Genomic DNA, 13,250 nt, shown 5'->3' on the forward strand with positions numbered 1-13,250 from the left:
AGCCGGCTCAGCGCCCCCCCGCCCCGCCGGGTACAGTTACGCGCTTGCGCCAGTAGAGCGAACCTGGGAGAGGGATGGAGACGCCGGGGGCGTCGGCGGGGGCCTTGTTGCTCCCGGCCGTGTCGCGGCCCCGCAGGAAGCGCGCTGCGGGGGAGGCCGGGGCTACGACCAGCAAGCAACGGGTCCTGGACGAGGAAGAATACATCGAGGTAAGACCTCGGTGCAGACGCTGGCGACTTCTGGGTTCCGCCCCGGCGCGCGCCCCTCTCGGGTCCTGGCAGTGTTCCCCTCGCGAGAGGGGGGAGCAGCCCGGGTCCCTGCCCTTAAGGTGTGGACGGTCGGAGAGCCAAATCAGCACCGTGCAGCGGGAGGTGTCACTGACGGGGAGGTACTGGCAGTGTTGTTAGAGGGAATGGGGGCGGCTCTGTTTCTATGGGGCGGGGTCAGGGAAAACAAGGTTTTCTGTTCCAGCGTGAGTAGGAGTTTGAAAGAATCGCGGCAAAGGGGACTTTATAGAAAGCGGTGAGAGCAGGTGCAAAGGCTGGGGGTCCCGGAAGCAGGCTGCGATTGCGACAGCGTCACTGAGTGAGCGGGCCTCCAGCCGCCCTGGAAACAGGTCTTAACCTTACAGCAGACACGCAGGAGGGGCTGGCACAGCGGTTGGACGAAATCAGTTTGGTTTTAGCCTGGTTAAATATGGGAGGCCTCGGGCATATACAGGCAGGAGGCGTAATGGAGAGCTGGGTGCACAGATGTGCAGCTCAGGAGAGAGGTTTGCCTTGACATGCAGAGTTGAGAATCTCAAGTGGAGCGGGTGGTGGGATGACTCGCTGAAGTCATCCAGGTAAAGGATTCAGATTGGGAAGAGGTGGCGGTGAAGCCAGTAAAGGAGAACGCCCGTGAACGGGTAGTGAGGTGAGAGAGGAGGGTTCCGTGGAAATCAGAGGCGTGTTTAGTAATGTGAGGTGTTGCGCTAAGACCACATGGGGCGGTCATCCTCGTGAGAAAGCGCCCCTCAGCTCTGAGGGTCGTTGGGCTGGATGGGGGTGGGCCAGTCGGCAAGGGCCTTAGCATGTGCACTGGTGGGCTGCGGGGCAGGGGAGAGGCAGACGTAAGCTCTGACTTTTGCTCTAATTTGTCGTGACAGGGCCTCCAGACTGTCATTCAGAGGGACTTCTTTCCTGATGTGGAGAATCTGCAGGCCCAGAAGGAGTACTTGGAGGCCGAGGAGAATGGAGACTTGGAGCGGATGCGCCAGATCGCCATCAAGTTCGGCTCTGCCCTGGGCAAGGTGTCCCGAGAGCCCCCACCGCCCTGTAAGAAGACTTCTGTGGTTGACAGACGGGAACATTTGCCAAATTGTTGCCTCTGGCTTGCTGTAATCCCCACCCCCCCTTCCCCTAGATGTGACTCCAGCCACCTTTGAAACCCCTGAGGTGCACACAGGCACCGGAGTGGTGGGCACCAAGTCCCAAAGCCGGGGCCAAGGCGTGGAAGACGGTGATGGTGAGTGAGCGCCCCACTGCCGTCACAGGGTCGGGTTTGCCTGGACTCCCAGCCTGTGACACCCTGAAGGGGCGGTCCAGGAGCTATCACACCTTGTCCCTGAGGGGCCTTCCTGTCTAATCAGCAGCCCATGGGGCCGAAGAGGCCTAGGAGGCAGAAGATCGGGGTCCAGTTGCCAAATGTGGGCAATTCTCTGAGCCCCTGCAAAGTTCGCCGCCTCTCTCAGGGCCTGCTCACTGTGTCTCCCGTGGGCTGCCCAGTGGGCTTCGTGGGCCTCAGGGGGCTCCTTTCCTCGCTGTCTCCTCGAGGTGCCCCAGGGCTCTGCACAGTTTCCTCCAAGGTGGTCATTTCCCCTGGGGAACTGCAGGGCTCATTCCTCTTCCTTCAGGCCTCTGCTCCAATACTTGCCATTCAGGGACCCCTTTCCTGACCTCCCAGTGTGATGTCCCATCACCCCTGATGCCTGTGCCTTCCTGCCTGGCTTTGTTTTCTCACCACAGAACGTGACACTTAATTTCGGTGTGTTTATGGTTTCTGTCTTCCACGAGAACAGGGTCTCTGTCTAGCGTCTGTGCTCTGCACCCAGAATGCAGTGCACAGTGTACAGTGGGATTTCCTCCAAGGTCCACAGAACAGGTGGATAAGCTGTCTTCTTCCACAGTTACTGGGGTGGAACGAGGCATCCCGACTTGAGGAGAGAGCGTCCCGAGCCCTCCGGGACATGAGTGTGCTGTGTGCTATGGAGCTCCTTGGGGGTCGGTGTGTTGTCAGTAGGGGATTGTCGGTGCCCGTGCAGACAGACAGGATGCTGTTACTAGGGCTTGTGTGCCTCACTAACGCAGATGCGCTGTGTGTGTACAGACACGTTTTCTCCTTCAAACCCAGCTCTCTGTGCCATTAGCACAGCACAGCATGTTGTGTCCTTGGAGCTTGCTTCTCCATTGCACCGTGGCACTCGAATCGCAGTTTGCAGATTCTTTTTCTTTAAATACGCCTTATTTGTTGGTGAACACAGGCATCCTTTCAGTACTCTGAGCAAAGGTGCCACCACTGTTCACTTTGATGCGGAAGCAGAGGCTCTGGAAGGCAGTGACCTGCCCACCTCAGAGCTGCACGCTCAGTGGTGGGACAGGCTTTGAGCCCTCACCTTTTGGGCCCCGGGTCTTGAGCTTTTTGCTGCCGTGCTTTGTGCGTGGTCTCGGAGCAGTGGGTGTCAGGGCTGTTACTAGGGCGGGAGGGGCGGGGTGGCACCTCTCCCTCCTGACGCCCAGGGCCTGTGAGGCCCTGTCCAGAGCACTGGGTGACACGCAGGCGTGTCATCAGAGCCCACTGGCATGTCTGGAGGCTTAGCTGACAGCCACCCACTGTAGCAGAGCTACGGGACGGGAGAGCCGTCAGGGCCCAGAAACCCCGGGATAGAGGGGGAGCCTGGGGTACCGAGGCAGGTCCTACAGGCCTGGCCCAGTTTATTGGGAGCTGACCCACTGTGATCACCTGCTTTTTCCCTAACCCCCGGATGCGTCCCTTCTGGTCTGAGTCAGATCGTGCACTTCGCTGGCAGCCCGCAGATGAGGGTCGCGCCCAGGGCCCCCCAGGCGGTTGGGCTGGTTGATTCTGGCCCCAGGTGCTTTGCTGTCTGGCACGTGCGCTCTTACCTGCAGACCCGCAGCCGTAGTGAGGCTCCAGCCCTGCTTGTCAGCTAGCAGGGTTGCTGGGACTGTGTCTGCAACGTGCTGTTACTGCTATTTGTGGTTCTGTGTCACCCCACCTGCACCCCTGAGCAGGAGAGGCTGGAGAGGAGGAGGAGAAGGAGCCCCTGCCCAGCCTGGATGTCTTCTTGAGCCGGTACACAAGTGAGGACAACGCCTCCTTCCAGGAGATCATGGAGGTGGCCAAGGAGAAGAACCGGGCTCGCCACACGTGGCTGTACGAGGCCGAGGAGGAGTTTGAGAAGGTATCCCCGGGTGCAAGGGCAGAGGCACCCTCCGTCGGGGTGAGGGGGATCCCAGGGCCGGGGCACGGCATCTGGGGGCCTCCCCGACCTTCACTTTTCCTCTGTGATGCAGAGGCAGAAGGATAATCTTGAACTCCCATCGGCAGAGCACCAAGCCATTGAGAGCAGCCAGGCTGGCGTGGAGACCTGGAAGTACAAGGCCAAGAACTCCCTCATGTACTACCCGGAAGGTGAGCAGGTGGGGCCAGGCGTGAACTCCCTCGTGTACTACCCAGCGTGGGGGTGGAGCTGCGTGTTGTGCCCTGGCCCTGCCAGGTGTGCCTGTCTGTGCTCCCTCGCAGGCCAGGCCTCAGAAGGGTCCTGGTCTGTCTCTGGGCAGGTGGGTCCATATGTGATGCTAGTGAGAGAGCAAAGCCCTCCCCAGTGTTGTTCATGCTCCGTAGCGTGGAGATTGAACTAGGCTCCGCTTCTGTTCTGTGGGGTGTGACCTGGCCTCTCCCTCAGGCCCTGAGCGTGGAGCGGACGTGGGGCCTGCCCACTCCTGATATCTGTTGCCATTGCTGATTGGTCTGCCAGGTGTCCCTGATGAAGAGCAGTTATTTAAGAAGTCCCGGCAGGTGGTGCATAAGAACACTCGCTTCCTCGCGGATCCGTTCAGCCAGGCCCTGAGCAGGTCCCAGCTGCAGCAGGCTGCTGCCCTCAATGCCCAGGTGAGTGGCAGGGGCTGGCACGGGTTGGCCATGGGTAGGCACTACCTGCTGATCTGGGCTGCCCCCCTTTAGGACCGTCCTTGGTGGAGCTTGGTACTGTGGGGGCTTTGGGGGCCCCTTTGTGGCAGGGTCCTGAGTCTCGACCCCCGTGGCTTCTGTTGGCCACTTGGTCTTGAGCCGATGCATCCGTGAGTCAGATCTGCACCAGCTCCTGGGGGGTGGGCCAGGGCGTGGGGGGTGAGCAGCTGCTGGGAGCCAGCCCAGTCTGCTCAGACCCACAACCATGTGCCAGGCAGGGCTGGGGTGGCCTGGATGGGCAGGGTGGGGCGGGGCGGGGCCCGGCGCACAGCAGAGGTGCCTGGGCCTGTGGTCGCTGCCCTGCTGAGCCCGGTGGCTGCTGGGAGGCTGCTCTGGTACCCTCATGGCAGCCCCTGTAGGGTGTGACCTGAGGCTCAGGCCCCCCTGACACCGGCCTCTCTGCTCCCTCCAGCACAAACAGGGCAAGGTGGGCCCTGACGGCAAGGAGCTCATCCCCCAGGAGTCCCCCAGAGTGGGCGGATTCGGATTCGTCGCCACCCCCTCTCCTGCCCCTGGTGAGAGATGCACCTGCCAGCAAACCACCCACTGATGGGGCTCTGGGGGGAGGTGGGCGGCTCTGGTGGTCCAGCCACTCCTGGGGCCTCCCTGAGTCTGCCCCACACCATGGTGACCCAGGGACTCAGTATCCCGTCTGCAACAGCAGGGCCCAGTGGGGCTGTGGGCGGGCTGGGTTTGCTGGGGAGTGGGCGTGTTGGGGCTCTGCTGGACAGACTGCTCGTGGTGAGTGCGCCAAGGGGCAGCGGGAGGCCGGGCCTGATGTCTGATCAACAGCAAGGGCAGTAGTTGAACGAGCTGTCAGGCGGGCATCTTCTCATGTGGGAGACTTGCATGGAGCTGAGCTGCTGTCTGGGGGCCTGGGTGCATGCGGGGCCGGGCAGGGTGGGCCTGAGGAGCGCTGCAGGGCAGGGTGCTCCCCTCCCTCAGGCTGCCTCGCCTTACCCTGACCTGGGCGTGGGTGTCCCAGTCGCTCCCGGGGTAACATATCCTAGTTCTGGGTCTCACGTCAGGGCACACCATCCTTACACACCTAAATCCAGAGAGCTCTGCAGGGGAGGCTCTCGGCTCCAGCACGTGGTTCCTCACAGAGGAGCATGAAGCCCGGGGACAGTCGCGTGATGCATGTAGTGTTCCTCTGCCCTCCCGCACACTGGCCTCTGCCCTGGAGTGCTGGGTGCTGTGGTATAGGCCAGGGCATGTGGGGACGCCGCAGGCTTGCCCAGGGCCCTGGGAGGTCTAGGAGCTTTGGAAGCCCCCAGGTTTCTCCTCAGAGTGGGGTGCTGCCAGCAACCTCTAGGCTTCCCTGGCCATGTGCTAGGACGGAGGCCCAGCTGACCCAGCCAGGCTTCCCCAGGGAGCGCCCCCTCCAGGCCACGCCTCGCGGCTACGGGGGCCTGGGCCTGCCTCAGGCCCACAGTGGCCTTAAGAGGGCAGAGATGCCAGGGTTCTGGAGTCCTGGGAGCTGCCAGCCCTGATGTCTGTTCGGGGGGACGCGCACGGGAAGTCGTGGTGGAGGGTGGGCCATGGTGGTACCACTGCCTGGGTCCCCTGGCGTGAGGTGACTGTGGGCTCTCGGTCTGCAGGTGTGGATGAGTCCCCGCTGATGACCTGGGGAGAGGTCGAGAACACGCCCTTGAGAGTGGAAGGATCTGAAACCCCCTACGTGGACCGGACGCCGGGGCCGGCCTTCAAGGTGGGCTGTGCTGAGGTGACGCAGGCGGGACCGAGTGGATGCGTGATGTTCTGAGTACCCGTGGCTGTATGCATAGAGGACGGCCCGGCTGCAGCTGCTCGGTACCAGACTGCATGTCGCAGGCCCCACCCTTCTGAGCAGGACCAGGGGGTCTGTCAAGGAGGGATTTGGGGGCTGGGGCCAAGGCATCAAGGCAGGAAGCAGCCACGGAGCCTCTGAGCCTGCAGGCCCGGAGGATGGGGCTGCTCAAAGACGGGGTCTCAGAGGCAGACCAGGAGCTCTGACTGATGCAGCCCTGGGGGGGTTCCCAGAACCCCAGGGTTCCATGGGATGTGGTTTGTCCTCAGAAGGGCTGTATGCTTGCAGAGAGAGGCCCCTGGGTGTAGGAGACACGATTCAGGACATGCAGTGTTGCAGGGGTGGTCGGAGTGGGGGGGTCACAAGGCTTGGAGTGGGCAAGGAGGCTCTTCATGGGCCGGCAGGGTGGGGAAGTGGGGGGGGGGGTTTGCAAAGATGGGGTGGCTCAGGATGGTGTGGATGAGCAGGTTGGCGCAGGGGCCCCAGAGAGGGGTTAGAAAGGCAGGGTGCTCTGGTCTGTCCACAGTGTGGCGGGGTGACTGGTGTAGTTGACTGGAGGGGAAAGAAGAGAGGTCCCCGAATGATGGGAGCATGCGGTTCTGTTGTTGGGGTGCTGGGCCGTTGCTGGTGCCCACTGTGGATTGCTGGGGGATGGGAGGCAGGGCTTGGTGGTGTCCTGGAGACCAGAGGGTGTGGGCTTGCATCATCTGCTTTGAAACCCCACAGAATTAGGCATGGAAGCTGGAATTATTATAGGGCTGTGTAGGGAGCTGGGTCAGAGGTCACTGTGAACTACTCCTAAACACTGACAGTGGTCGGTTTGAGATGCAACAGAAGAAGGGACGTCACTCGGCGTAGCAGTGGGAGTTTAGAGTAACTGGAAATAACCTGGCTTTTGTAAGGAAACCATGGACTTGTGCTGCAGACTTTTGCAGGAGAACGCCCGTCTGCTGGTGGCCCCGAGGGAGCTGGCTGTGCCCCTTGGCCTGCCCATGTAGCACCATTCCTTTCCCCCGCCGAGTAGTTCAGAGGGCAGCCCACATCTAGACAGAACATGTACAGAGGAGCTTGAGCCTTGGTTCAAAAACCTGTCTGGGATGCAAGGATGACCAAGAAAACCTGAGATCGGAGTGCTGCGGGGGAACCCGGCCAGCAGGTGCCAAGCTACTGGGAGGTGTAGACGCAGCCCAAGCCCGCAGGCCAGTGGGAGGAGGAGACGTTCTGAGCAAACCTCCGTCCAAGTCAGAATTTAGGGTGTTTCAGGGGAGACAGACCAGGTTGTGCTGAGCAGTAGAGTATTTGGAAATAAGATAGGCCAGGTCTTTTACGTGCACAGCAGGATACATTTGAGAAAGATGAAAAGTTAAATATAAAAACCATGAACATAATTAGAAGAAAATAATTGTCAGTATTTTATCTGACTTCAAGGCAGGAAGGATTTTGTCAACCTGGAAACCAAGAAAGAAAGCATGGAGGCGGCAGGGCTGGACTGTGCCGTGTGCGGGGGCCCAGGGCACAGCAGGGCCGGGAGGGAAGTGGGTGCACGGCGCAGGGAGACCCGGGCCGCCGAGCTGACCCTAATCAACGCTCACGATGCTCCTTATGTACAAAAGCAGAAGAGAGAAGCCTCTGGATAGAAAAATTGGTCAAGGGTAAATTCTGGGAAGTTCTTGGAAGAAATACAGATAAAGACAGCTGTTTGCTCTAATAATTGGAAGGAAGCGGATTAAAATAAGACCTTCTCTTTTCTAAAAGATTGTCAGAGGTTCATTCACACGTTGGCAGTGCTGGTTTTCAGAGAACCATGAGGACAGGCGGGCATTGCCCGGCCCTTGACTGGTGGGCAGCTCAGGCAGGCTGGTTGGCGACTTTGGGGGCTGGTAGGGGGGCAGCAGTGCATTGTGGGGGGCTGTGGGGAGAGGCAGGTGCCCCAGCAGTGAGGGACTGCCTGGCTCAGTGACAGGCCAGTGCAGGCCCCCCACCTGCCCACTGCTTGTAGATCCTGGAGCCGGGCCGCAGGGAGCGGCTGGGGCTAAAGATGGCCAACGAGGCTGCCGCCAAGAACCGGGCCAAGAAACAGGAGGCCCTGCGGAAAGTGACAGAGAACCTAGCCAGGTGAGGGGTGCCATCCTGAGTAGGGGGTACTCAGTGTGGACGCCTGGTCTGCAGGGCAGACCCGGGTTCCGTGGTGGGCCCATAGCAGCTCCCGTGGCGCAGCGCGTGGCCCTTGTGACCAGGACCAAGGCTTCTCGTTGTCTTTCCTGTCTTCAGCCTCCTCTTGGGGTCCATCCTGGCACCCCAGCAAAAAGCTGTACCCCCACCTGACCTCAAGTTGGGCCTCACTGCTGTGTGCCAGACCATCTGGTGTCCTCAGCGCTGACTGACCCTGCGTTTCTCGCGTGTCTTCCTGGGGGTGTCATGGGAGGCCCAGCTGGGCCTAATTCTGTCTCTTCCACTCCAGCCTCAGCCCCAAAGGCCTGAGCCCAGCCATGTCCCCAGCCCTGCAGCGCCTCGTGAGCAGGACAGCCAGCAAGTACACAGACCGAGCCCTGCGGGCCAGCTACACACCATCCCCAGCGCGCTCCACCCACCTCAAGACCCCAGCCGGTGGGCCGCACACGCCCACGAGCACACCGGCCCCCGGTTCTGCCTCCCGCACACCCCTCAGCCAGGACCCAGCCTCCATCACGGATGACCTTCTGCAGCTCCCCGCCCGGCGCAAAGCCTCCGACTTCTTCTAGGGCTGGGCCTGGGCTGGGCCCGTGGAAGCTTCGCGGAGCCTGTAGGGCAGCTGCCCACCCAGCAGAGGACTCCAGCCTTCTGGGGATTCAGGCCCGGGCCGAAAGCGGTGACTGTCCCGGGATCCCCAGAAGAAAGGTGCTGTGCCGCAGCCGGGCTGGCACAGGCCTCGCCCCACGGCCCTGGAGGCGCACCCCAGCGCCTTGGTGATACTGTTCCCTACCAACCCCGCCTGTTTCCCCTTGACTTTCATTAAAGAGCACCTGGCACATTAGAGAGCTGGACCTTCTCCCCATCCTGCTGCCCACGGCCCTGAGGCTGCCTGCATGCCTGCCCCGGGGTGTCAGGACGGCGGGCTTCCCGGGAGGAGCTGCTGGCCCTGGTGGCCCTTGAAAGCCGGTTGGCCTGGCTCTTCCACTGTGACCTGCACTGCGCTCTGTGGCACCGCGGGGGCTTGGAACCGGCCTTCCGAGCTGAGCTCATAGCTCGCTGTTCCCCCCCGCAGCCTGTCCATGTGCGGCAGAGGTGGAGCCCTTGGAGGTTGTGCCCCTGGGCTCAGGTCTGCGGCCTCCCTAGCCAGCTGTTTTGCCAGCTGTGTGGGGCTGCCCAGGCCTCTGTGCAGGCCACACCCCCACATGAGGCGCCTTCCCCGCGGCCCCCCCCATCACCTCCAGGCCCCTGGCTGCAGGCTGGGAGGGTGGCAGGGCTGTCTCCATCCCCCAGCCCTTCTCCCCGTGCTCCGGGCACCGGCCTCCAGTGCTGCCGAGTCGCCCGCCCCACCCCATCGTCACTCCCAGCAGTGGGAGCCACAGGCCCCCTGAGGACCTGGGCCGCAGTGTCCAAGGTGGTGGGCCGGGCTCCACTCGGGCTGGTGCTGCCCTGAGGGCCCGGGACCAGCTGCCCCACCTGGAGGTGGGGCCAGGGCTTCCCAGAGGGGCCTCTTCACGGCCCAAGTGGGGTCAGGGTGGGGTCAGGGTGTACCTCAGAGGGCCGCGTGCCGCTCAGCGGGGGGGCCTGGGACCTGCTCAGACCGGTCTCCCTGCTTGGAGCTCCCCCGCCTGACGCTAGGCCGTCACCTTGGGCTGTCCTCGGGCACCCTCTGTGAGCACCCGTGGTCTCTGGAGGCGGTGCAGGGCCTGCTTGTCTGTGTGCCATCTAGCCTGTGCCCCTAGACAGTGAGTTCCTGCAAGTTCCCGGGGGCTGAGCCCTGGCTGTGCCCTGTGACCCACCAGGGGCCTGGCACTACCCAGGGTCAGGAAACTGGCTTTTGGTGCTGTTCCCCATAGAGAGAGGTGGACTTGTCTGAGGGGTCCCCAGGGAGCACGGAGGCAGAGGTCTGAGTGGGCGTATGTGAGGGCAGAGGGGGGGTGTCCAGACAAGGCCATCTTCGGCCAGGCTCTGACCACCACATGCGCTTGGCTGGTGCGTGGGGTGTGTGCCTAGGAAGTGATGGGTGACAGTACAGTGAGGCTGCTGTGTGGGAAAGGCTGGGGTGCAGGTGAGGGGTCTCTGCTGGGGCTGCCCTGGGGCGTGGGGGGCACTCAAGGGGCCACAGTCACTGATCTCGCCCCCAGGAATGGAGGGAGAGGAGCACATTGAGAAGGAGGCTGTTGAGGGTGTGGGGCGGGCTTGGGGTGAGCCGCACTGCCCTGAGGCGGGGAGACGTGGGCACCTGGCCGGTGCTCAAGGCTCCGGGCCCTGGGCAGGGCCAAGACCAGGAGACCTGGGGGGATGGGCGCCGGCCTGCCCTCTGCCCACAAGGCCTCCCTGTGTCCCTGTGCCTGAGCACTGGCCCCAGGTGCCCCGTGCTGGAGACCCCCGTGCCGCACCACAGGGAGGGCAGCTGGCTGAGTCCTACAGAAAAAGACTCCGCACGGGGTGCTCTTGGTGCTTGTATACACTTTGTGGTTTATTTAATGGTGATTAATGTCTTTGCTACTAAGTGGAAGAAAGCTAATAGAACATAATCAAAATAGTGGTTTAATTGACGGACTTTACTTGTTCCTTGCACCCGTGCCTTCTTCAGCTCCTACCTGCCCACTTAGCTCACGAGAAGGCACGCCCCCAGGGCCTCCACACCACTAGCTGCTCGCTTTCCCTACCTCGGCTCCGGGGATGTGGTCTTTCCCCTTGGAGGTCTTGGCCAGCTCGTCCTCCAGCCTGTCCTCGTTCTTGGGCACTGGCAGCTGGTGCTGAGTTTTGACCCCCAGCTTGTGGTGAGGCCGGTGGTTGGGCCTCGAGCCTGGCTGGGTGTCCAGTTTGCACCCGGCCTGGTACTTGCGCTCACCCTCCCTCTTGAAGGAGGCAGAAGACCTGGCTTTGGGCTTGGGGAGCTACAGCCACGAGTGGCTGAGGATCTCATCAATGTGCAGCCGCCGGTTGACGTCTGGCTGCAGCATGCGGCAGATGAGGTCCTTGCACTCACCCATTAAGTGCTTGGAGCGGGGGAAGTCCACCCGGTGCTCCTTCTGGGTGCACAGCATCCTCTTGATGTTGGAGTCGTCGTAGGGCATGGAGCCGCAGACCATGATGTAGAGGATCACGCCCAGGCTCCAGATGTCGTACACCTTGGGCTGGTAGGGGACGCCCTGCAGCACCTCGGGGGCTGCGTACGCCGCCGACCCACAGAAGGTCTTACTCAACGTCAGTCGGCCACTGTCATCCCGCAGGCAGCGCTTGGAGAAGCCGAAGTCGGACAGCTTGATGTTGAAGTCCTTGTCGAGGAGAAGGTTCTCGCACTTGAGGTCTCGGTGGACGACGTCCAGGTCGTGGCAGTACTTAATGGCCGAGGAGAGTTGGCGGAACATCTTGCGAGCCATGTCCTCGTGCAGGGGCCCCCGACACTTGATGAACTCAAGGAGGTCGCCCTGGACCCCGAGCTCCATGACGATGTAGACACGCCCATCAGAGTCTCAAAGATCTTGTAGGTCCTGACGAGGGAACGGTGGTTGATGGTCGCCAGGATGTCCATCTCCCGAGGAAGGAATCTCTCCACAAAGTCAGAGGGCGTTTTCTTGCGGTCAATGATTTTGACTGCCACGTTGAACTTGAGGCGCTCGGAGTAGGCGGATTTGACTTTTGCAGAGGAGCCCTTGCCAAGATTGATGCCCATGACATAACCCTTCTTCTTTAGGACTGCGGCATCGTCCATGGTGCCAGGAGCGGCTGGCGCCGCTGCCATCTATGTCCCCTCCCCACGCGGGCCAGCAGCCATTGTCCGCATCGGCACTGCGGGGAGCCGTCTGGTTGGTCTGGGCCTTGGAGGGGTGCAGTACTCAGCATTGTCTCAGGGTGACTTCAGCGTGTGAAGTCATAAAGCCAGGCTGCCAAGGTGGACCCCTGGAAGCCAGGCTGTCCTGGCAGGAGCACCTGCTCCCTGCGCCCCGGAAAGAAGCCGACACCCAGGGGTGTGGTAACCCTGCTGCTCCTCACGTCTGGGAGCCACGCAGGTCCAGGCAGAGTGCCAGCTCCACGCCTGTTTCCCTGCCTGGGGCATGGGGTCAATATCCCACCAGGGCCTATTTCCTGCAGCTTCTTTGGGGGCATGAAGAAACCCCCTCGAGGGCTCATGACCTCAGGAGCAGCAGCGCCCCAGAAGGCCTGCCCTGGTCTGGCCCTGTTCCAGCCGGACTGGTGGTTCCCTGCCTGGGGGGTAAGGGCTCCTCCTGTTTCGGGGGGAGAGCTGGGCGCGTGTGGGGCGGGAAGGCAGGCAGGGCTGGGGTGCTGGGCCTGCCCAGCTGAGCGTCCCCAGGCCCTGGGCTGGCAGATGGCGTATTCTGGGGCTGGGCAGCTTGGCAGTGGGCCGGGCTCTGGTCACTTGGAGGAGGTGCTGAGGCATTCGGGCAGGGAAGAGCTTGGGGGAGGAGGGGGCTTATTTTGAGACCGTGGAGCCCCACAGTCAGGAGGGAGGTGGAGGGAAAGGTAAGTGGGGCCCAGGGCAGGAGCACCACGATCCAAGCCGTGTTTTCAGACGGTCCCTGGCACAGCTCTTAGGGAATGGGCCTTGTGGGGAGCGGAGGCCCAGTGCCTTTCAGCAAAAGAGGCTGGAGCAGGGCGGCCCCGAGGAAGCAGAGGAGGACAGGAGGGTCTGGTGTGTGCCGGCAAAGGGGCCGGCGTGCAGTGGGGCTTTGTGCGGGGGGAGGGGGGGGGGCCCTGGGGCTGGCCGCGCCCGGAGCATCGGCTGTTCAGAGCCAGCACCTAGGGGAGGAGGGGGGCCTGAATTCCGTCTCGTGGACCTCTGTGAGGCCGGGTGTTGTACAGCCTGCTGGAACCCTGGGAGAGCATGCCCGTTTGCATCTCAGACGGCCTTTTGCATCTGGAAGCAACATGAAAACCTGTGTTTCTGCTTTGGAACGTGGCTGCCCGTGTGTGTCTCCTTAGGGACTTCGGATGCCCTGCCATCCATATCCTTTGCCATAGGCATCCTGTGCCCACACACAGCAAGTTGCTAGCACGGGCTGTTTGGGGGAGGGTA

The 13,250-nt window shown here is 62.0% G+C and overlaps 2 protein-coding genes across 2 annotated transcripts; one reads left to right on the plus strand and one right to left on the minus strand.

The window, feature by feature from the left end:
- The first annotated feature begins 34 nt into the window (after positions 1–34).
- ESS2 (ess-2 splicing factor homolog) lies at positions 35–9,050 on the plus strand. The gene is made up of 10 exons (XM_057491938.1): positions 35–209; positions 1,148–1,316; positions 1,405–1,506; positions 3,291–3,460; positions 3,573–3,690; positions 4,037–4,170; positions 4,661–4,763; positions 5,850–5,959; positions 8,037–8,152; positions 8,499–9,050. Exons 1-10 carry the CDS (start codon positions 75–77, stop codon positions 8,776–8,778), a joined length of 1,437 nt encoding a protein of 478 aa, XP_057347921.1. The 5' UTR covers positions 35–74; the 3' UTR covers positions 8,779–9,050.
- A 1,739-nt stretch (positions 9,051–10,789) lies between these two features.
- Positions 10,790–12,887, minus strand: TSSK2 (testis specific serine kinase 2). Its single transcript, XM_057491940.1, is given in 2 exon segments — positions 10,790–11,684; positions 11,687–12,887. Coding segments are annotated over 2 exon segments (1,098 nt in total). The 5' UTR covers positions 11,958–12,887; the 3' UTR covers positions 10,790–10,857.
- Between the last annotated feature and the right edge of the window lie 363 nt (positions 12,888–13,250).

This window comes from Manis pentadactyla, chromosome 14 (genome assembly GCF_030020395.1).
Source record: "Manis pentadactyla isolate mManPen7 chromosome 14, mManPen7.hap1, whole genome shotgun sequence".
NCBI lineage: Eukaryota > Metazoa > Chordata > Mammalia > Pholidota > Manidae > Manis > Manis pentadactyla.

Coding starts and splice junctions, on each gene's coding strand:
- ESS2 (XM_057491938.1), top strand. CDS start 75: ATGGAGACGCCGGGGGCGTCGGCGGGGGCCTTGTTGCTCCCGGCCGTG. Junction 1,507..3,290: donor AGGCGTGGAAGACGGTGATG/GTGAGTGAGCGC, acceptor ACCCCTGAGCAG/GAGAGGCTGGAGAGGAGGAG. Junction 4,764..5,849: donor CACCCCCTCTCCTGCCCCTG/GTGAGAGATGCA, acceptor CTCGGTCTGCAG/GTGTGGATGAGTCCCCGCTG.